Raw genomic sequence first — 21,729 nt, forward strand, 5'->3', positions numbered from 1 at the left:
AAGACGCTGCAAGATGAAATACAGCTTCTCCCTTCTTGTGCTAATCATTGGGAGCAATTAGCTGCTGTGCTGGTCAATCCTTGATATGCTGTGGTATTTCAAGTGACATCGCTGCTATTGCAGCTGGACCTGGTGCTCCCTTCCACTGCTGAATCTTTATGGGGAAGTACTTTGTCTCAGTGTGTTCTTACATACAGCCATACAGATAGTTCTTGTTGTGGGGTTGTGTTTGATGTTGGATATTTTCTTGTCCTTTCCTCAGGCTGAACTCAGCCTGACTGCCCAGGAATGGATTTTATATCATTCTGAACCCTATTGAGTAAATAAGCACCAAACTTCCCAGGAGGGCTGCAGAGCTGATGGGGGCTGGAGCACCTCTTGATGGGGATGGGCTGTGTGCCCATAGGACAGAAGGCTGAGGGGTGTGAGTGGTGCTGACCCCACAACTGAAGGGTGGGAGATGGGGCCAAACACACCTGGGACAGATCCAGAGGCCCATTTCAGCAACCACGCTGTGGGATTCTGTGATTAAATGATGGTGTGTCCAGAAATTATTAGTGTAAATGTGCACAGGATTTCTGGGAGCAGCCCAAATATATGTGTGGGTGATAGGGAACGTGCATGCAATCAAATGCTAAGTAAGTTAACAGATATAAAAGAGGACTTTATAAATGATGGTGTTTGTGGGTATTTATAGTTTCCTTGCTATAAATACACAAATAATTCAGGGATAGTTTAGTAAAGCAAGGTAATCACCAGCTGAAGCAACAGAGAGCTCTGTGGGGAGGAATGCCCACGCCTCACCTCTGTCCCAGGGCCAGAGCAGCTTTGGCAATGCAGGAGCCCAATGCCCTTAGAGCACCTGAGCCTCAGGTGGGCAAACAGCATCCTCCAAATGGTGCCTCAGGGTGCAAAGGCTGGCTCCAGTCAGGACCCGTGTGGTGAGATGGGGCTGCAATTGGATCCGTGAGCATGCAATTCCCGTGTGAATCCCCAGACAGAAATTTTCCTACTTCCTCTCCATGTGAGGGATGCTCTGTAGGCTCCTTGGCCATCCTGTGCTGGAAAACAGCCCAGCTGCTGGGCAGCATTGGTTGCTCTCTGCATTGGACCTGTGGGGAGCCTGGCTGGATTCTGGGAGGGCGATCACAAAGCCTTCTCTTCCAGAGCCCACCCTCCCCAGCAGCACCAGCCCCACAGGTGTGGCTGCAGAGCTGGACACTGAGTTCCTCTGTGCTGCTGTGACCAAGGTTGCTATTGGGAAAGGAATTTTTGCTTTTCTGTGAAGGATGGATTTTATTTCTGCCAAAACATTTGCGGCTGGCTGAACAGAATGAATCTGTAATTTGGCAGTTAATGCGTCCGTGAAAGAAAAAAACTTATTAAACTTATTTGGGTTTTAGGTTTTCATTATTTCTGCTCTAATAAACCCAGGAAAGTACACTGCGGGAGCACAGTGCTGAGTGAGCTCTGCTGGGGGGGGTCTGCAGCCCCAGGCGGTGCCAATGGGCAGCACTAGGTGCTCAGCTGCTCCTTTTCTTGCCTGTGCATACCTGGACACCTGGACAGGAACGTGTGCCAAGTGTGCTCACAAATATTATGTGTGTGATAGAGCATCACATTTCATGCATCTATTTTGTCTCTATGTTGAAATTGCAGTTTGATAGCTTTGCTCCTTTCCCGAGTGGCTGCTGATATTCGGGAGTTTGCTAGGGAGTTGCACAGTCAGAGCTGGAATTAACGATGCAGGCAGGTATAGGAGTTGTCTCTCTGTCTCCAATTCTTTTCTCTTTTGTGTCTGCTGTGCACAGATGAAGGAAAGCTGGTTGTGGAGGGCAGTGCTCAGGAGGGACACGATGGCTCTGCTAAGGATCAAAGCCCTATCTAAAAATAAAGTAGAAAATCCATAGCACCAAACAATTCTTTGTCTTTAAAGTCAGCAGCAACAGCTGAGCAGTTTTACAGCCCATCATCTCCACCGCATCTCTCCTCCATCTCTGGATTTTTGGTGCTGCGCGCCCGTTGCCATGGCAGCACTCAGCATCCCTGGCCATGCACAGCTCCGTGCATCCATGCTGGCAGCTGCTGCTCTCCTGCAGCTTGTTTGTTTTGCAGCAGCCACAACAGCAGCCCCACGGTGTTGGGCTCCAAGTCATTACTTAATGCTAAAGGGGATTCTTGGTTCTGCCTCCATACTTTTGAACTGCTGGTGGGGAATGTGTGCTTTAGGAATTCACTGGCCAGTTTGAACTTGGCATCTGTAGATGATAGATCAAGCAAGTCTAGAGGAAGCAAAGATGATGGAATTAATTGTGGTGAAAAGTTGCAGTTGTGCTTAAAAGTGGCTTCTCATAGTTGAAAGAATGTGCATATAATTATTTGCACTTGTTTGTTGGCAGCCTGGCAGTGGAGTGGAGGAAGTGAATTACAGCAGCAGCAGGGTAAAGGGAGATGGCCCTGAGTGACCTCATGGGGTGCTGCACCATAAGAAGTGATGGCCTATGAGCCCTGCTCTGATAGCATTGATAACATATCTGTGTGATCCCACTTTGTAGCTATAGAATGACATAGAAATAGAACTTGTGGGATCATGGAACCATTTAGGTTGGAGAAGACCTCTGGGATTCTATGATTCTTTACCTGTTTTAGTGGGAATCTTATCAGTGCAGGTGTCCCCCTTACCTCCAGGGGATCTCCTGCTGTTTGTGGCACTCCCAGAGATGGAAATAGTTACACTTCCCTTTGACCATCAGTGTCTCTGCCCCTTAGAGGTCAGTGCCAACACAGGCACAGAGGAGCTGCTGTGATTCATCCGTCTCCAACTTCCCACCCCAAGCAAATCCAGACTTATTTTAATTAATAGATTAAAAAGCAAGGTAATTAATGATGCCAAGGTAAAATAGTCTTAGGTGAACATAGGTGTTGTAATTGTGCTGCTTTTAAGTCTTTAAGAAATGAATCTTTCAAAGCAATTAATGCTGCTCTTCTCGTGTACCTAGAGCAATTATGCAAGCATTCCCTAATTGTGTAGTTTGCATTCCATGGGGTGCTTGGCCAGGGTTTGTAATAGCACGGTTCCCGAAATACCCACTATGTTATTCACACTTATCCCACCCACCCACAGGGTGAGTTTGCACAATGGGAATATTCAGGCTCGTTTCCACAAAGCAGGTTCCGTTTCCTTTTGCTTTCTATCCACCAAAGGCTGTGCAGGGCGGGAGAGGGCTCAGTGACCCTTATGGGTCCCATCCAACCTGGGGTATCTTATGGTGCCTTGGAGGGCACAGATTGCATTGGTAAATGAAAGTGAAGTGCTTTTTTCTGGCTCTGTCTTCTAAGATGTTTTTGGAAAGGCTGACACGTTGGTTGCAGGGATGGGTTAAGTAACAGGAAGGTGAAAGGATTAAGAAAAGACAGCCCAGCTCCTGTCCCCGTGCCTCCACCAACACACAGCACATGCAGCTGGGATGCAGCAGGCAGGATGGTGTGATGCTGTACCAAACTGTGTTTGGGTCAGTAGGGACCTACAGCTCGGTGACTTTTAGAGCTGTAGCAAATCCTTAAAGTGTGTCATTATGAAGATCTCTCTCAACCTGTGAAAATCTCTCCCAGCTCAGTTCAGGGCATGGTAAATGACAGGCAGGCTGAGCACCCCCAATCAGAGCTTTGAGAACCATTTGGCAAAGCACTTCGCTCTGTGCTGGTGCCTTCAGTCCTATGGGAAGCTCTTTCTTCATAGCTACCAATGGGACCAGGGAAGATCTCCTTCCTGTACCCTGCGCTATGCTGAAAGATTTCCAAGTCCAACCTTGGAAATGCTGGTGCTAAGAAAAGGACAGCAGTTGCCATGGCACTGGAACACATTCCTGCTCCAGTGTCCTTTGGTGCTGCGCTGCTGGAGCTCCAGGGCTGGGTGCTGGCATAGCAGTGGGCAGGAGCAGGTGCACGGCCCCATGGGCTCTGCTGTGAGAGTCTCCCTTTGCAGCTCTTCCTACACCTCCAGCCAGGGTTGGTTCCCAGGCTGGGATTTCATTCTGCACTGTGGGGCAGCGTGGGACATCAGGGGCAGAGCACAGGAGCTGTGTGAGGATAAATCCCCATCCCAAAATATGGGTGGGTGCCAGAATCCTGTGCTATTAATACAGTGGATTATAGCAGTCTCCTAAATGCTGGGGTGTGTGGGCTGGGCATATATTGCTAACAACTCCAACTCCTACTTCCTCACACGCACATGTACTGTGCTTATTGCTCCTTCAATGCGCCTTTAAAAAAAAACCCATCTGGTATATTAGCATTTCTTCTAATTAATGTCAGCTCTAATCACAACCACCTACATAAAAACAGTTCTACACCAAATACTGGAAAAAAACTCTCTTATGACAAGCAACATTTCAGATTGGACTGGATGTGCATGATAGTGCAGCTGCCAGAAGTTGTTGTTATCGAACAGAAAAACTGGGAAGTGAGAAAAGTGCTGCATTAAATGTGAGCTGTTTGGTGGTGCTTCACTCCTCACGTAGTCTGCGATGAAAGCGAGAAACTTAGAGGGGGCTTTAGAAAGGCTAATAATGATGGGAGAAGAGATGAAGGCCTCAGGTCGCACCAGGGGAGGGTCAGGGTGGGTATGAGGAACATTCCTTCTCCAAAGAGCAGTCAGGCAGTGGCACAGCTGCATAGAGAGTGGGGGGTCAGCATCCCTGGGGGTGTCCCAGAGCTGTGGGGATGTGGCACTGAGGGACGTGGGCAGTGGGCATGGGGGGGTGGGCTGGAGGTCTTCTCCAGCCCTCAGAGTTCTAGTTGCCCCTTCACTGCTCCACCAGGATGCCGATGTGACAAGTCACAAATAGGCCATAAAACAGATAAAGTGGCTTGTTGGCCAGCTTAAGCACAAAATCTGTGTCCTAACCTAGAACAGCTAGTCGTATGTGCATACATGCATGTATATTCTACTCCCATAAGTTACTCCGTCTCTTTGAGTAGATATAGCAGATTTTTCATGATGTTGCTTATGTTTGCTAGTGACACCAAATCCTTCCAAAAGCCATTGAAATAGCTTGTTTGGATGCAGTTCATATAAATGTATATAGAACTGCATCAGATATGATGAAAAGCCCTGGTACATGGCATGGCTCCTCCCGGATGCTGAGCACCTCTTGTCCCATGGGTTCTTTAGGGAAGCTCCTGCTGGGATCAGTGCTTCTTTGAGAGTAAATACCTTTTTGTTTTATCCTAAGACTTCAAGAGTAGAGGAATTTCACCAGCCTTTGGATCTCGTCTTTGCAATAGGCTGCCTTCTGAAACGCTCAAAGCCAAAGACCTGTGGGAGAGTCATTTCCAAAGGAAGAGTGGTGAGGCAGGGGGAGAAACATGGCTGAATCACTTTACTCACCCAAATACCATTTCCAACACATGCTGTGTACTTCCAGCAGGGTGAGCTTAGGAGCTGGTTTAAATGCAATGTAAGATCATGGAAGTAACATGCAATTTTGTGGTACGGGACAAGTCTGGCTCCTGTCTCCAAAGAATGGGAGCTGGATGGAGGCAGGGTCAGTTGGACTTCATCCTTGCAAACACTTGGCAGGTTAGTGGGCAATTATTTGAGGCTGGCCTTTCTGGCAACATGAATGCTTTCAGAGGGAACTGTGTTTCTTCAGCTCTAAATCTGTGTGCTTATTAAGATACATTATTCATTTTTTGAATAATAAACAACATGATTAATTCCATTAATAATAATGGAATAATAAAATAATAATCCCTATGTACTTTTAATTAAATTACGTTCAGGGCTGTCTGTGAGATTTGATAACTGCTTTCACAGAGGAAACTGTCTGAAGATGGCAGGGAATCCAAACATACCATATATCTGATGATGCTTCTCTGGAGAAGAATCTGCAGAGGGTCTCAGTGCCCTGGCAAGAGCTGCTCAGTGCCCTGTGCAGTCCTGAAGGTGCCCAAGGCCATGGATGGGCCCTGGGCAGCCTGAGCTATGGGGGGCAGCCAGCCCACAGCAGGGATGGGGCTGGGGGGACTATAGGGTCCCTTCCAACCCTCCCATTCCAGGGTTCTGTGACCTTTGAAGCTCCCTTCAACCCAGACACTCCAGAGTTCTGTGACCTTCAAGGTCCCTTCCAACCCAGCCATTCCAGGGTTCCATGACCTTCAAGGTCCCTTCCAACCCAGCCATTCCAGGGTTCTGTGACCTTCAAGGTCCCTTCCAACCCAACCATTCCAGGGTTCTGTGACCTTCAAGGTCCCTTCCAACCCAGCCATTCCAGGGTTCCGTGACCTTCAAGGTCCCTTCCAACCCAGCCTTTCCAGGGTTCCGTGACCTTCAAGGTCCCTTCCAACCCAGCCATTCCAGGGTTCCATGACCTTTCAGGTCCCTTCCAGCCCAGCCATTCCAGGGTTCTGTGACCTTCAAGGTCCCTTCCAACCCAAACATTCCAGGGTTCTGTGACCTTCAAGGTCCCTTCCAACCCAGCCATTCCAGGGTTCTGTGACCTTCAAGGTCCCTTCCAACCCAGCCATTCCAGGGTTCCATGACCTTTCAGGTCCCTTCCAGCCCAGCCTTTCCAGGGTTCTGTGACCTTCAAGGTCCCTTCCAGCCCAGCCATTCCAGGGTTCTGTGACCTTCAAGGTCCCTTCCAACCCAACCATTCCAGGGTTCTGTGACCTTCAAGGTCCCTTCCTACCCAACCATTCCAGGGTTCTGTGACCTTCAAGGTCCCTTCCAACCCAGCCATTCCAGAGTTCCATGACCTTTCAGGTCCCTTCCAGCCCAGCCATTCTGTAGCTCTATGATCTCTGCTGGGTTGACGCTAGGCTCTCCCCTGCCGCTTATGACCACACTCACAGGGTGCACTCTCCTGCCTATAAAACCACCATTTTTCAGTCAATCCACATCTTCAGTCCTTGGGGGAATGATAATCATATGCTTCACTTTTCAATATTTTATTTCTTATTTTTACAAGTGAGGAGAGCAGTAAGCTGCCTTTTGAAACTGTAGCACATTTAAATATTTCAATTCTACCTCAATCCAAAGGGCAATCCTCCTGAGAGCTGTGCTGAGGCTTCTCATATCGGGAAAGGCATTTTCTAAATATTCATTTGAAATATTAAAGATTTAGGAGAGGCTCGATGATATTGCTTTGGCTGCGAGTCGTGATGTGAATCATAAGGAGACAGGAAGGTATTCATCATGTTTTCGCTCCTGCAAAACTCACATTCTTGGCAAGAAAGCGAGATTTAAAATAACATCCAGAACAACTTCAGTTCCCAGTGGTGTTTACAAATGTGCAAGGGTTGGGCGGTGTTTGCATTTTAAAGCCCTGGAACTCTCAGTGCAGAGTGTTCTCCTCCAGGGCCCACCCCATGCAGGTGCCCCTAGGTGGTGGGACTCTTCATATTGCTCCAGTTCTGAGCATAGGAGGGGAATAATTTAGGAGGATAATGTCTGTTTCTATTACACTCCACCCAGCAATTATACACCACCTAAAATTCCTGTCTACATCCATCTCCTTTTGTATTACCGTGTTGGGCAGCTATGAATTTTTCAGTCAGATATTTCTGTCTTTGCAAGACCAAAATTGAGAAGTGTTTCTTTCTTTCCTCTCTTAGTAATTCCTGTGTCTCTGCCTTATAGACAGTGGTTGTTATTAACTGTGCTGGTGCAGCCCATACCTTCCATGTGCAGCTCTGCCAGAGTAATTTGTCACAGACTGAAGCCTGTGGCCATGCCCATAGGTCTCAGCTGATGATCTGCAGGAAATTAGGTGCTGTATTTTTATTGTGAATAGCCAAGACCTTGCAGAAAACAGGGAGATGAAGACAGGCCCATGGTGCATTTATTCTGCTCTGTCACCATAGAAACAGATAATTCACCAAAGGTCCGTGTCAACAAAGCCAGTTTGCAAGACGGGGCATAATGGGGCTTCACCCCATTCACAGAAGGCTGGGTCCAGGCCCTTGTGAGCAGCAAGCACTCGGTGCACAGCTGGGTGCAAACTGAGCATTGCCATCCTGCTCCTTGCATTGCTGTGAGTCCAGGGCAGTGCAGGGAGCAGGAGGAGCTGGACACCTCCACACCATGCACAAAGGCAGCACAAGTAAAGAGGTCTGGGGCTGACAGCTACATCAGCATTTTATTTTTTTGCACATCCACTTGCTTACAGGATAAGATGCTGATGCCTGAATTTAACAAGACAATAACTTGTCTCCCTAACACCCAGCCCTACCAGCACTTTAAAATGTTCCTCCGCTGCTGCCTTTCTGCTTCATTACGTTTGGTGCTGAAGCATCAGAAAGGTAGCTGACATCTCTTACAGAGTGTGTCATTTCCTTTACACAGATTTCCTGAGGGCTGAGCAAACCACGTGTGTATGTACAGCAAGAAATATGTACCAAAAATACATAAATCATGCGATGACATTAAGGTATCAGCATAGAGGGCTGGTGGGCAGGTAAATGGGGGGTGCGTGCACAGCTGTATGGGACTGCTGGTAGTGTCTGCAGCAAGCAGGGGCTGCAATGTGACTGAGGCATATTACTCATGTGGCAGATTGTTTTGGAATGCCATTAAACACATATATGTTGTTGAAACCGTCATTTCTTTCTTCTTTTTTCCTTTTTTTAAACATTAAAGTATAGGTTACACAGTAGGGGAAACCACTGGGTTTGCCTGGTCCTGCCCTACTGCATGCCATAAAGTCAGTAGAAGGGAAATTAATTGTCTTCACTCAGATCTTTCTGTTCACTGATGCCACAGGGGATAGCTGAAGCAGAAGTGACTATATTCCTATATATTCCTAAATGACTGTATTCCTAAATGACTCTATTCCCATCAACAGTAACAGCAATGCGTATTGATGAGCTCTTTGGGTGCATATTTCTATTTGATGACTCCATCATCTCAGTAAGATTCAAATGATCAATTAGGGAGGCAGAAAGTGCAGATGTGTTTATGGGATTGGTTTCTGAGCTCTGTTTCTCCTGCTCTGCCCTTGGCACCGCATGCTGCTGTGCTCCTGTCACCCTGCTGCCACTCTGCCCTCTGAGCTGCCTCTGCTAAGGGAGCCAAGTATTAACAGGCAATAGATTTGGGAAGATACAATAAGAGGTTTCTGCAATTTACATATAATGAAATACAGGTAAAAGTGTAATGTGCTAATGAAAAAGAACAAAATACTTTGCTTTGTAGTCTTTAATGTGAACATTACAAATTTCTTAAATACCTTTGTTATGAATTATCAATATTATTTCCAATTGGTATCTTCTATTTTTGTATCATTCGTTCTCACACTGTGAATTGGGGAACGATGAGAACATGGGGTGACGTGAATTGGGGATGTTGTCAATTGGTGACGGTGTGAACTGGGGTTGATACAAATTGAGGACAGCATGAATTGGAGATGATGTGAAGTGAGGATGTTGTGAATTGGGGGCAAGGTGAATTTGGGATGATGGGAAGTGGACTGGGGATGCTGCAACTTGGGTATGATGTGAATTGAGGACAACGTGAATTGGGGATGATGTGAATTGAACATATTCCGAATTGGGGATGTTCTGAATTGGTGACAATGGCAACTGAGGCTGTTGTGAATGTGAGACAATGTGAACTGGGGCTGTGAGCAATCACACAGTGGCTGACAGCGTTGGCTTTGTAGGTGTGATGTGGGGAGCCAATAAGGCAAGGAAACCAGCCTGCACAGCAGTAACTGCTCACCTAACTGGCGATGTTAAGGGCTGAGAGAAAAGTGCTCCCTATAAAACTAAGAGCACCAATTACATCCCAGCTTAGGGTGTATTTTTTTCCCCCACCTTGAGAGATGTGTCATTTGTTTTTTATTTCCTCTGCTACTGACAGAGGGCTCCAAGAATGCCAAAGGAAGGGACGGCTGGAACCTTCCCAGGGAGCTGCTGCAGGATGCCAAGAGACAGCTCTCCCTGGTTATTCACTCAGCAGAAATGCTGCTCTGCTCGGTGCTGCCTCAGCCCTGCACGCTCATCCATCTGCCATGAGCACTGTCTCATGCCATTGGTGTGGAATGAGTCCAGACAGTGCCCAAAAAGCTGCTTACGAAAAAACCACAAACATTTTGGACAGAAATAAACATAAGCAGTTGCAAAAGGGGAGTACATCTGAAGTAGCAAACAGCTATCTTGCTGTTTGCTATGTATTATAAATACACAGCCATCTCATGGGGATTTATGCACATATATTATGTGAACACATGTATTTCCTTACACAAACGGTGCCATACCTGGGCACACACCCAAGGAAGCTCCACTGAGCACACAGTTTGCAGCCACCAGCTCAGCCCATCTCCTCTCCCTCTTTCCTCTCCTGCTGCTCCTCAGCCCTTCCTCAGATTTAATGCCCAACACTGGGCTGAGCAGGGCAGGTCCTGGTGGGCTAGGACTGCTTGGACTGGAGCAAAGACAAACCCCACACCTGCTTATCTCAGTGCCATGGGATGCCCTCCTCTTGTTAGCATCCTGTATCCCTTGGAAGGAAAGAGGGGAATGTGTGCATCCCCAGCCCACACCCTGCAGGGGAAGAGGCACAAATGTTTGTTTTGGAAATAATAACTCAAGTGCATTTCTGCTGTACTGAGAGTGCTGGGAGGGCTGTAAACAGGTGAACAAAACCGGTGCTGCATTCATGCTAAACACAGTGCTTATAAGCATATGGAAATTAGGCTGATAGAAATGATAGGCTCTGTACCCATCCCTGTCTCTTTCCCCATCCTCCATCTCTTTCCCAGTCTGGCTGTCTCCATGTCGCACACGTTCAGGAGCAATGCAACACTGCCATCCAACATCTTTAAGGACACTGTGGATGCAGTTGAGCTCCAGCTGTCAGCCACCCCACAGTCCTGCCCTGGTGTGGTTCCCTTGCTGCTGCAGGCAGAAGAAAGCCCTTAGATCTCATCGAAAAGCAATCAAATTCTTCTCTGCCCCAACACAGGATGAGCATGAATTTGTTTCAAGCTATTATGACACTGGGGCACTTCTCTTTTTTTCTTGCCCTTCTTCCCCAGCCATCTTTATTCCAACTATTTAAACAATTCCAGTTCCATTTCTCCCAGTAAGCAATGCAAATTCGCTGTTCTACAACACAGCTGAGGAAATAAATTCAAATGTATTCTGCGTCTGGCAGCACGGCGTGATTGATACAGCTCCGTGTTGCCATGTCTTTTTGTTCTGCCACACTCAGTAATTCAATTATGCTAAACAGAGCTTCAATTCCCCCATTGTGGCACTTCTAGCCCCAGCAGCAGGGCTGACTCCCAGTAACTGTGCAATTCCTGCTAAGAAAGAAGAAAGCAGAGAGGAAGGGCTGCTATGGGCAAGGAGGGACCTGATAGCCACTATGGAGTTCTGGGGAGAGAAATACCCTATACCAATATAACAGCAGCCACTCTAGGACACGCAGCCCTTCGTGAAGGTAATAAAAAGGGGACTGGCTGACAGACAAGCACCCAGAGCATCACCAAACTGAACAATTCTGAAAGTTTAATACAGCTGTAGATAAAACTGAGCTTGCAGTATTAATGAATACAAGAGTCTGTTGTTTTGCATTATTCAAATAAACTTGTACATTTATACAGTTATAGAGTGCATGCCAGAAAATGCTTTTAGTTTATTCTAATTTGAATATGTACAATTTACAATATAATTCAAGCATAAATTCAGCAGTAGAGAACACAGACCGGCTGTGCAGTCGAACAAACAGCTACACTTCTCTTAGCACAAGCATTAGGGCTGGGTGAAAACAGTCAGGAAAAACAGAAAAGGGGCCACATCAGTAACAATGAAATGTTCACCAGGAATAACTTCCTGAACCCAATAACCAAAGACAGTTACCAACCATCCATGTTTTTACATTCACTCTCAGTAACAGAAGATGCCTTAACATACATCATACATTGCAATACAAGCCACAAGCCTCAGAAAACTTGTGTGCAACAAGGACAGGAGAATTATTTAAAGCATTGAATCAACTGTCACTTTCAGTATTTTATATGGCATTAGTTCAACAGACACAAGAGCGCTGTCCCAGTGTTGGTGCACAGGCACCCAGCACCTTGCCACCACTCCCACTCAGCCTCTTACATTCATTTTGTGCAGCACATGGCCATGGCTGGGGACACCCCATTGCTCTTGGTACGGAGGTATGCTGGCTGTCCATATGGAGGCCTGGGTGCAGGGGGCTGACCCAAAGCCTGCTGTGTCAGGAGGGGCTGCAGGGAGGTAGGCTGCCCTGAGAACCATGGGTGCCTGATCCCTGGAAATGCCAAGGCCTGGGGCTCTGGGCAGTCTGAGCAGATGGGGGACAGCCAGCCCACGGCACAGGGTGGGACTGGGTGATCTTTAAGGTCCCCTCCAACCTAAGCCATTCTATGGTTCTATGACTCATCAGCCTCCATCACACTGGTTCAGGGTCCTTGGCTTTCTGCTTTGGACTGGAGGTGGCATATTTAATGTTGATGCCTGACCTTTGTATGTGGCCATTTTCACTCGGCCAAGGTCTTGTGGAGGAGTTACAAATGGCACAAAACTCTGTCTACAACATGGCCTGAATAAGTGTTAGCAAATAGGGGTAAAGCATTCAGCTCTTACCTTGCAACGTTGGAATTCTGCTCATCAGTTGTTGAGTGCACAGCATCAGCGTGCAGGGAGCTACACACACAGTTCCCTTTAACAACAACAGGCAAAGTATTTCAGTACAGCCAAAGGTGTAAAAAGCATGCAGTGCCACTCAAAAATCATCACAAACAGTGGAAAAAACCTTTAGTTAGTATGAAGTCCATGAGTGCACAGCTAATGGAGCACTGGGCAACTTCCAGGCCAAGCACTGAGCCCTTGTAGACTCTCAGCCAACCCTTCCAGCAATATTGCATTTGTCACTTCTCATCCCATGCCATCGTTTCTACCCGAACCAAACTATTGTCTCCCAATGAAGAGCAGATCCATCCTTATTGAGCAAGCATGAGCATTCACATCCAGTGGCCCAGAGCTCTCAAGCCAGAACTGCCCTACACAACTGCCATTGCACTTGTACATCTCCAACACCACACAGCTGTGCTTTGCCTCCAACACCATGACACCATGCTGCCAGTGCTGCCTATTGGTCTGTCTCACCCAGACCTCCCACTAAAGCAAGACAGAGAGCCTTGTCACTGCCCAGCTCCAAAACAGCCACCCTGCTTTGGGTCCTTCAGCACAGCCCAGGCACTGCAACAGCCTGGTGTTAGGCAAGGTTAAGCACAGGTGTTGGGGCACAGCAGCAGAGAACAAGTACAACAGGATAAAAACCCCAAAACCACACAGAGCCACAGGAGGATACCAAACCACACATTTACACACCGTATTACTCATTTCAAAACCCACAGGGTCAACCTTGGTTAACGTCTTTGCACACATTCTCACCAAAGAGAAAGCAGCACCATGGGACTCAGCAGCTCTCACAGCTCTGGCTGCAAGATGTGGGCTCACAGAACCACCACTGGGACCTGGGTTTGCAGGATGGGGCCTCAGAGTAAGGGAGAGCAAAGCCCCAGCGCAACAGGGGCTCAGGGGGAGCCCAGCTCTGCTCCCGAGGCAGAGCACCCACAGCAGAAGCCTGGCTGACTTCAGAAACAACTGAATAACAACTGTTGTCATGTCCAGCTGTCCTGAGAAACCAAGCATGTTGTCTGTACAGAGATAAATGATGGAAGGATTCTAATTTTTTTTTAATTTTATCCAAAGGGCCAATTTCACTAATTTCTTTATAGTTTTTCCTAGCCTTACCAATAGAAGCTTCTTTTCTCAACAGCATCTTGTTAAATACACTGACTTTTTTTTCCCAGCAGTCTAGAGGCAGGAAAAGAAAACCCAAGAAGAACTTAACGCAAAATGTAAGCCAACAGTTAGTTTAAGGCCAGCAGGTTTGGTGTGAGGAATTGATGAATACAATTCCTTTTAGGAGAAGAAAAAAATAAAATAAAAATCACATGCACTGTAACTACTTTGTTGAACAAAACATAGAATCATAGAATAGCTTGGCTTGAAAAGGAGCACAGTGCTCATCCAGTTCCAACCCCCTGCTGTGTGCAGGTCACCAACCAGCAGCCCAGGCTGCCCAGAGCCACATCCAGCCTGGCCTTGAATGCCTGCAGGGATGGGGCATCCACAGCCTCCTTGGGCAGCCTGTTCCAGTGTACAACATCACAACCCACGTCAGAAAAAAGAAGAAAATGAACTCAAATTATAACCTATGCTGACAGTTACCCACTCACATGTCCCAACCTGCTACTGACTCTTAAGAAATACACAGGGAATGCAACACCCCTGGACGCATTTTTTCAGACTATACAGTATAAATATAGTAGGAGCCATGCCAGAAAATTAGATGCAGGAATTGCACACTATTATTGCATGCGCATCGTGGTTCTACATGCCAGGGGCAGACGGCTCTGCTGGCCCCGGGCAGCCTGCTGGTGCACCCACAGCCCTGCCAGCACAGGGCACGGAGCCACATGGAGCTCTGGTAGGCCATCCTCCTGCTGGGGCAGTCCGGCCTTGGTAGCTGGGTTATGTGAAGCGATCCGAATTCATTTTTCTCAGTTTTGGAGGAAGGTTCCCTTCCATCCGACTGCCACCCGACAGTTTCTGGAGCTTGGGCGGCAAGTCAGCCACAGACTGGCTCATGGGATCCGACATCATCTTGGTGGCTTTGGACACCAGTTTCTCTTCTGAATTCCCAGGGACTGAGCTGATCCGCTGCAGTTTCATGGGCAAATCGCCCATGCTGTAGGCCTTCTCCGAGGTGGTGGAGCTCATCCTGAGGAGTTTTTTAGGGAAGTCGTCCCTACCAGTTATTTTCTGCAGTTTAGAAGGTAGTTTTATGCCAACCTCATCCAGACCATCCAGGCACTCCACTGAATTATTCCTCTCCTTGCTGTTGCTGACAGCGGGCGCTATCAGGGGTGAGGACATGAGCAGCATCTCCTCCTGCTCCTTCACGCTGTACGGCGGTGTGGGGACCTCAAACGTCGCGTGGAACTGCGAGTAGTCGACTTTGAAGAACCCTTCTTCCAAGGAAATAACCGGGAAGAAGCGATGGCCCCACAGCACCTCATCCTCAGTGTAGGACGTCCTGGCCTGGCACGTCATCCCTGCAAGCAGCAAGGGACAAAAGTGCATCCGTTATACACAATTTAGGAAGTGCACAAACCTTGGAGGTTTTTGAATGTTTTAAAGGAAAAAAAAGAGTTGATGTTTTTAAACATATGAAAGAAAAGACACTGGCATGTCTACCACTCTCACATAGTTACTATTAAATTGTCATTCTTGATGGGAGAGGAGCCAGAAAAATAGAGAAAGGGATCTGCCTGTATGAATAATTCATGTCTGTTCTTATGGCCACTTCTGAAGGCTCTGCTGATGAAGGCAAAACACAAGCCATCTTGATAGCCTCAGGACAGACTAGCAGGAGCTGCTAACTTGAGTGTGAACTTGGACTTGTTGCGATCTTAAAGGATGGCCTGGCTGCTCCACATACTCATCATATTCACCAAAATGCACAAAACCAGCCCTCACACTTGATGTATCCCTTGAATGAACCAAGCCCATCCTGGTGCACTGTGCTCCATTGGAACGCAGTGAGCATGGGTTAGGAAACGCATTTATTTCTCTTTAAGTGCTTTGCTGGCAACCTGCCCACAGATCACAGATATATAGTGATCAGGCCGAGATCAAAGGTTCCAATAGTTAACACAGACAAAGAAATACGACCAAAGGGCCCAGCGCTGCCCTTGCCTTCCCTTCTGCCCCTGCCCTCTTGCCTTCTCCTCCTCCTCCTCTGGGCCATTGGCCCCTGGCTGCCTTCCTGACCTGAAGAACCAGAGGGAAGCAGTGACTGGGGCAGCTGGAGGTTTCCAGCTGTGTTGGGTTTTCTTGTCTTTATTTTCCAAATGGCATCTACAGCAATCTAGAAATATGGCTACACAGCCATTTTACCCTACAATCATAGAATCATAAAATATCCCAAATTGGAAAGGACCTGTAAGGATCATCAAGTCCAACTCCTGATGTAACAAGCTGACAAAAGGACATTTTACTCTCAGAACGTTAAATCTGCCTGGACAATCACACGCTCTGCCTGGTTGGCAGCAGTGCCTTTAAGTCAGGAGCAAGTGAAAGGAAACTTTGGAAAGCACGTGAAAAACACTACCAGGGCTGTCGGCAAGGGGAGTGGGGCACGAATAAGCATCTGATGACACACAGCCAGAGAAGGAAAGCATTACTATGCTTCATGTTACCGCTATCGGGATGAAAGTTTCAGCTTTGCTAATACCCCACAGGACACAAACCTCACAGCTTTATCCCTTAAGGAAAAAGTGTGAACCTGGAAAGGTTTTGCCCTGGATGCAAACCTCACTGCCCACAGTGCTTCTAAATACCGCTGCTAGTGCAACTTTCAAACCCAGCCCATCCCTGCTGTCACCAACAGGACAATACTTTACACCTCATGATGCTTTTTCTATTTTGTTTCTATTTTCTTTACGAAGTGGAAGCAAATGCATGCGTAATGGGTTTAGAAAAAAAATCCACCATTTTCACCAAAAAGAAGGTAATTACAGTGAGTAATTCTGCCATCTGCAGCCTTTATCCTGCAGCAGTTCATTAGCTGAATTTTCACAGGGAAAGCATGGCCCTTTCCCTTCTGCTCCCCTAGACCTGACCCCAAGGGAGCCTTCATTAGGACAGTGCTTCCAGCAACGCGTGCACATGGCAGAGCAGCACTCAGAGCTGCCCACAGAGCAAGGGCTGCTTGACTCCATGACCTGTGCTTTAGATGGCAAATGACTTCAAATCCAGAGCTCTTCTAGGATGGTTGGAGAAGGACAATGTAACTATGCTGATGGTATACAAAGTTGGACCTGTGCTGCAGAGCTGCATCACAGGGTCATAGAATCACAGAACCATGGAATCACTGATTGGAAAAGACCTGAGAACCCCCCCAAGTCCATCCCTCGCCCACCCCCCCCATGCCCACGTCCCTCAGTGCCACATCCCCACAGCTCGGGGACACCCTCAGGGATGGTGACCCCCCACTCCCTGCGCAGCTGTGCCACTGCCTGATTGCTCTTTGGAGAAGAAATGTTTCCTAATACCCAACCTGACTCTCCATGCTCCAGGCTGCCTCATGCAGCAGGGCTCTTCTGCAAGAAAAACCCATGTTTTATTGCATCAATGTAACCCTATGGAAGCTCATCTGAGAGAGGAATATTTGCAGGCGTATCATTTTTCTTTAAGTTCAATGCATCCTATTCACTAACAAACCCAAGGTTGCAAATTACTCAGCAGTCCCCCAGAGGAGCTGCAGCTACTGATACGCTTGTCAGCACCAGGAATAATTGTCAAGCTCAGCAGAAGATGCTAGGAGGTGCTGAACGTGCTCTGTTAAGGCACTGAGCAAGAAATCGGTTCTCAGATTTTCCTTCAGTTCCACTGCATTGCTCTGCTCTCCCTCCCTTGCTCTTTATGGCAGAATCCTATGAGTGTGGCAGTGCCTCTTTGCAAGCAGTCAGTCTGTACTCAATACATGCCAGGTATGGAAAAGCTATTTCTGTGCCACCAATAGCAAGAGTCAAACTCAAACAGCAAGAGATGGGAGGGCATGGCACCAAATAGAGCACAGCAGGGAACCTCACCTTCCTCCTTGCTTCATGATGAACTTCAGCTCAAACAGCACATCCAAAGGGGAGAACACCAAAACTCAAAGCAGTTTTATTTCCAGGCTTTCCCATAGGAGCACTACTGCAGGTGACAGCCTATCTGAACAGCCACCACTGTACTGTTTTCTATGTCTCCATACTTAATCTATGCTCTGCTGTGAGCAGCCCTGCCATCTTACAGCAGGTGCAGCTCCTTGTGCTCCCACCAAATCTACCAGGTCCCAGCACCATGCTCATGTTCTGCTCTCCCTCTGTTCATAGAGCCACCACTGTTGAAAAAGACCTCTAAAAATCAACTGCTCCATCATTACAGATTCTTCTTTTTCCCCAAGGAGTTATCCATCAGCAGGTATGATACTGACAGTTCTTTCCATGCCTTCATCATGTTAATGGGCTGCTTATATTTCTACCAACTTGTCTATTATCAATATTCATTTGCAGTATAAAATTTAAGCTCTCTTTTGGAATAAACTCTCCGAATGCTGCGCAGCCATCCGTTTGTCAAAGGAAAAGGCTGAGATGAGCATTGTTTATCACTCCAAACGTGGGCTTCCACCACAAAGTGCTCTTCAGGGCTGTTAGCAGCCGCTGATTGCAATGCACATTAACAAAGCTCTAGCTGAATAAAAATCATAATAATGTACCTGAAAAGTAGGAACAAGTGTCCAATAAGAAAACCCTCTATTATTAAAAAAAAAACAAAACCAACACAAGATGCAATAACATTGTTCACAGCGCCAGAGGGAAGAGATTTCCAAACAGAAGCTGCTCTTCTGCTAGCAAAACATGTTATTTTGGCGGATACACTGCATGCCAAAATCCTGAGCATTTTGGACCACCTCACCTAAGACTGCCCTGCAGTGCTTCCACCAGAAGCAGGAGCCGCCATTCCTCCTCCTGCCAGTGCTGACAGTGCCACACATGTTCATAGAATCATCATAGAATCACAGAATGGCCTGGGTTGCAAAGGAGCACAGTGCTCATCCAGTTCCAACCCCCTGCTGTGTGCAGGTCACCAACAGCAGCCCAGGCTGCCCAGAGCCACATCCAGCCTGGCCTTGAATGCCTGCAGGGATGGGGCATCCACAGCCTCCTTGGGCAGCCTGTTCCAGTGTGTCACCACCCTGTATGTGAAAAACTTCCTCCTATAACAACTTCCTCCTGTTCCACCCCAGCAGCCATGCAGTGATGTGCAGCACCCAGCCCCCTGCTCCTCCACCACTGCAGATGCCAGGGGCTGCAGAGCTGAACTCTATGGGATGCCAGCCCCCATGTACGTGCTCCATGCTCATCTGGTCACAGTGGGACAGCCTGGCCATGCACATCTCTGAACATTTTCCATCACTGCCCTTGAATAAAGTAGAGCAGAGCTGCTGTCCAAGCCAAGCATGGGTTAAATTGGTGAACCTTGAGATTTATCTGAAGGCATCTTTTTAATAACCATGCCTTTTCCTTTCATCATCTGCACTGTCTGAAGCGAGCGCTATCACTCGCAGCAAAAGGCATCTATCTGCCATATTATAAGTTATTAACTACAAGTTATTATTTCTAATGAGGTAGAACATTTGCTGTTAGAGCCCCGACTGGGCTGAAGAAGTGAACGCAATTAACTCAGCTCAGCCAGGCAGCAGCTCTGCCAGCTTTTGTTTTCCTGTCCGTGGCTCCAGCAGCTCAGCTCCCCATCCCAGCAAGCACAGCTGGCAGGAGGGGAGATCCCAGCACAGCTCCCAGCCACCCAGCAAGAGAACAGGATCCCTCAGCATCCCAAATCCCAGTCATTAAGATCATTATCCCAATTGCTTTAAGCTTTGCTACAGGATCAGGCTCATTCCACAAAAGAGCAAGGCCATCTCAAAGGATGGCAGTTGTTGACAAAAGCCCTGCAGAAAGCTAATTCTATCAGCAATAACCCTCAAGTTATGTCTAAATTTCTAAAGGACCTGTGTGGGTGATGGCTGTATCCAGGCAACTCCTGGAACTCACAACATGCAGCCTTACAGACCTGGCAGACACTCTGCCACTTCTCTTCTTGTTTCTTGGGCCCTGTGCATTAAAACTAATTTTGCACTGCCATCTGAGGCCATGAAATCAATGCAAGGGGAGAACTTTGGTGTGCAACTTGGCATATTGGTACACCATGCTCCGTGCTGCACTACCATGGCACCAAGGGAAGATCAGCAGCTCCAGCAACACGGAGGTGGCATGATTGCCACAGAAATCCATTTCTCTTGGGCTTCCAGGATGGTATAGAAGGGAAACAGTGGCTTTTGGAAACCAAGGGAACGACAAGCTGGTTGGCAGCACGTTCAGCACAATATCCCAATGGGAGCACCTGGCTGCCAAGCCTCTCTCCACCTGAAATGAAAACAAATGGCTGAATTCTGCAATAAGACAGAAAATGGGTGCCTGAAATGCGAGGGCAGAAACAATTCAGCCAAAGCCGGAGTGATGGATGCTCTCAGGCTTTTCCTCCCGATGTTTGCTGCAGCATTATTTTTTAATACAACTTAAATTGACAAGCTGTGCCATGCACAGCTGAGAAACACAGCCCAGTTTCTACCCTGACAGCAGGCACGGTGTCTAAACCTTAATAGTTCCCATCTATTTTGAAGGAGCAGCTATTCTTAGCACCAGTGTTCTTCCACCGTAATTCCAGGATACATTTTTTATTAGGTGGACAATCGTTAGAAGTGCCATAAAACTTTGTCAATTTGCAGCTGCCAGCCCCGGCTGCTGCCCAGCCTAATGCCTGATTTATGATACAGCACTTCTGCAATCCCATTTTCCTGAACAGAGGAGAGGCGGGCAGACACTGGGCCACCTTCACATGCTTAATGGCTTTGATTATTTGTAAATAACGTTCCAATTAAATAACCTTCCCTGAAGATGAAAAAATGGCATTTTATAGAATTGTGGAATTGTTAAGGTTGGAGAAGCCCTGTTGGATTCCCAAACCCACCCCCCCCCCATGCCCACATCCCTCAGTGCCACATCCCCACAGCTCTGGGACAGCCCCAGGGATGGTGACCTCCCATTCCATGGGCAGCTGTGCCACTGCCTGACTGCTCTGTGGAGAAGGAATGGTTCTTCGATCCAACGTATTTCCTCACAGGCACTGCTGCAGAATGGCAGCCATCAGCTGTTCCTTATCTGCACCCAAACCCCCAGCATCCATGTGCCAAGGAGCAGAGGGGTGAGGCTGCAGCTATGAAGAAAAGAAAACATTTTGACTTCGACAGCTCTGCTCCACATGATTTTTGCTTCCCATAGCAGGGAAGCAGAGAGGCTGCCCGTTTTGTCCTTTTAGATCCACTCCACTTTCTCTGACGACAGCACAAGTGGGATTCGGTGACAGGACGGGGTGCTGGCATGTCCCCCATGGCACAGCATGCTCTGCCTTGGAATTCCAACCCGCAGACAGCTTTTCACAGAACACTTAACGCTTAATCACCATCTATCACTGAAATCTATAAACCACGGGAGTGAAAGGAGGTCAGAGATCAAACGAAGGAAGGATGCATGCAAAGAGGGAAGCCAGGGGGATTGAGTAACAAAACGCACACATTTATGCAACAGTCAGACATCACTCTTGTGCTAAACATTGCAATTTCTCATCGCACTGAATAGCAAAGGCAGGGTGCTGCCTTGCTGCCCGATTTAGATGCGTTGTTTGTGCTCCAGTGCTATAAATACCTCCCAGCTCGTTCAGGCTGTGCTCTTCTCCCAGCAGCTATCTATCTATCTGCACACTTAAAAAGCGCTGGTGACAGTCAGGGTATTTTTCTATCAGCTGCTCCTCCTAGGGCAGTTTTTAATCAGCGAGGCACACAGCTCTCTGGCACCTTGCAGACAGCTCGCCTTGATGTCTAGCAGGACTGCAGCCAGCGTGTGCTGTACGGGGCATTCAGTGTCACAAAACCTGTGTGACAAAGCCCAGCCCTGCTGCACACAGCCACACTGCCCCTGCCTAACAGCTGAATGCACGGTTAATGCAGTGGCAGCA

General features: G+C 47.7%; 1 protein-coding gene across 1 annotated transcript in view; it reads right to left on the minus strand.

Annotated features, from left to right (window-relative positions):
* Positions 1–11,497: 11,497 nt before the first annotated feature.
* Positions 11,498–21,729, minus strand: part of KCNJ3 (potassium inwardly rectifying channel subfamily J member 3) — a 30,797-nt gene continuing 20,565 nt past the window's right edge. The window contains exon 3 of the mRNA XM_048953336.1: positions 11,498–15,161. Coding sequence (XP_048809293.1) covers positions 14,578–15,161 — 584 coding nt within the window. The 3' untranslated portion in view covers positions 11,498–14,577. The remainder of the gene's footprint in view (positions 15,162–21,729) is intronic.

Source organism: Lagopus muta, chromosome 8, assembly GCF_023343835.1.
Source record: "Lagopus muta isolate bLagMut1 chromosome 8, bLagMut1 primary, whole genome shotgun sequence".
Classification (NCBI taxonomy): domain Eukaryota; kingdom Metazoa; phylum Chordata; class Aves; order Galliformes; family Phasianidae; genus Lagopus; species Lagopus muta.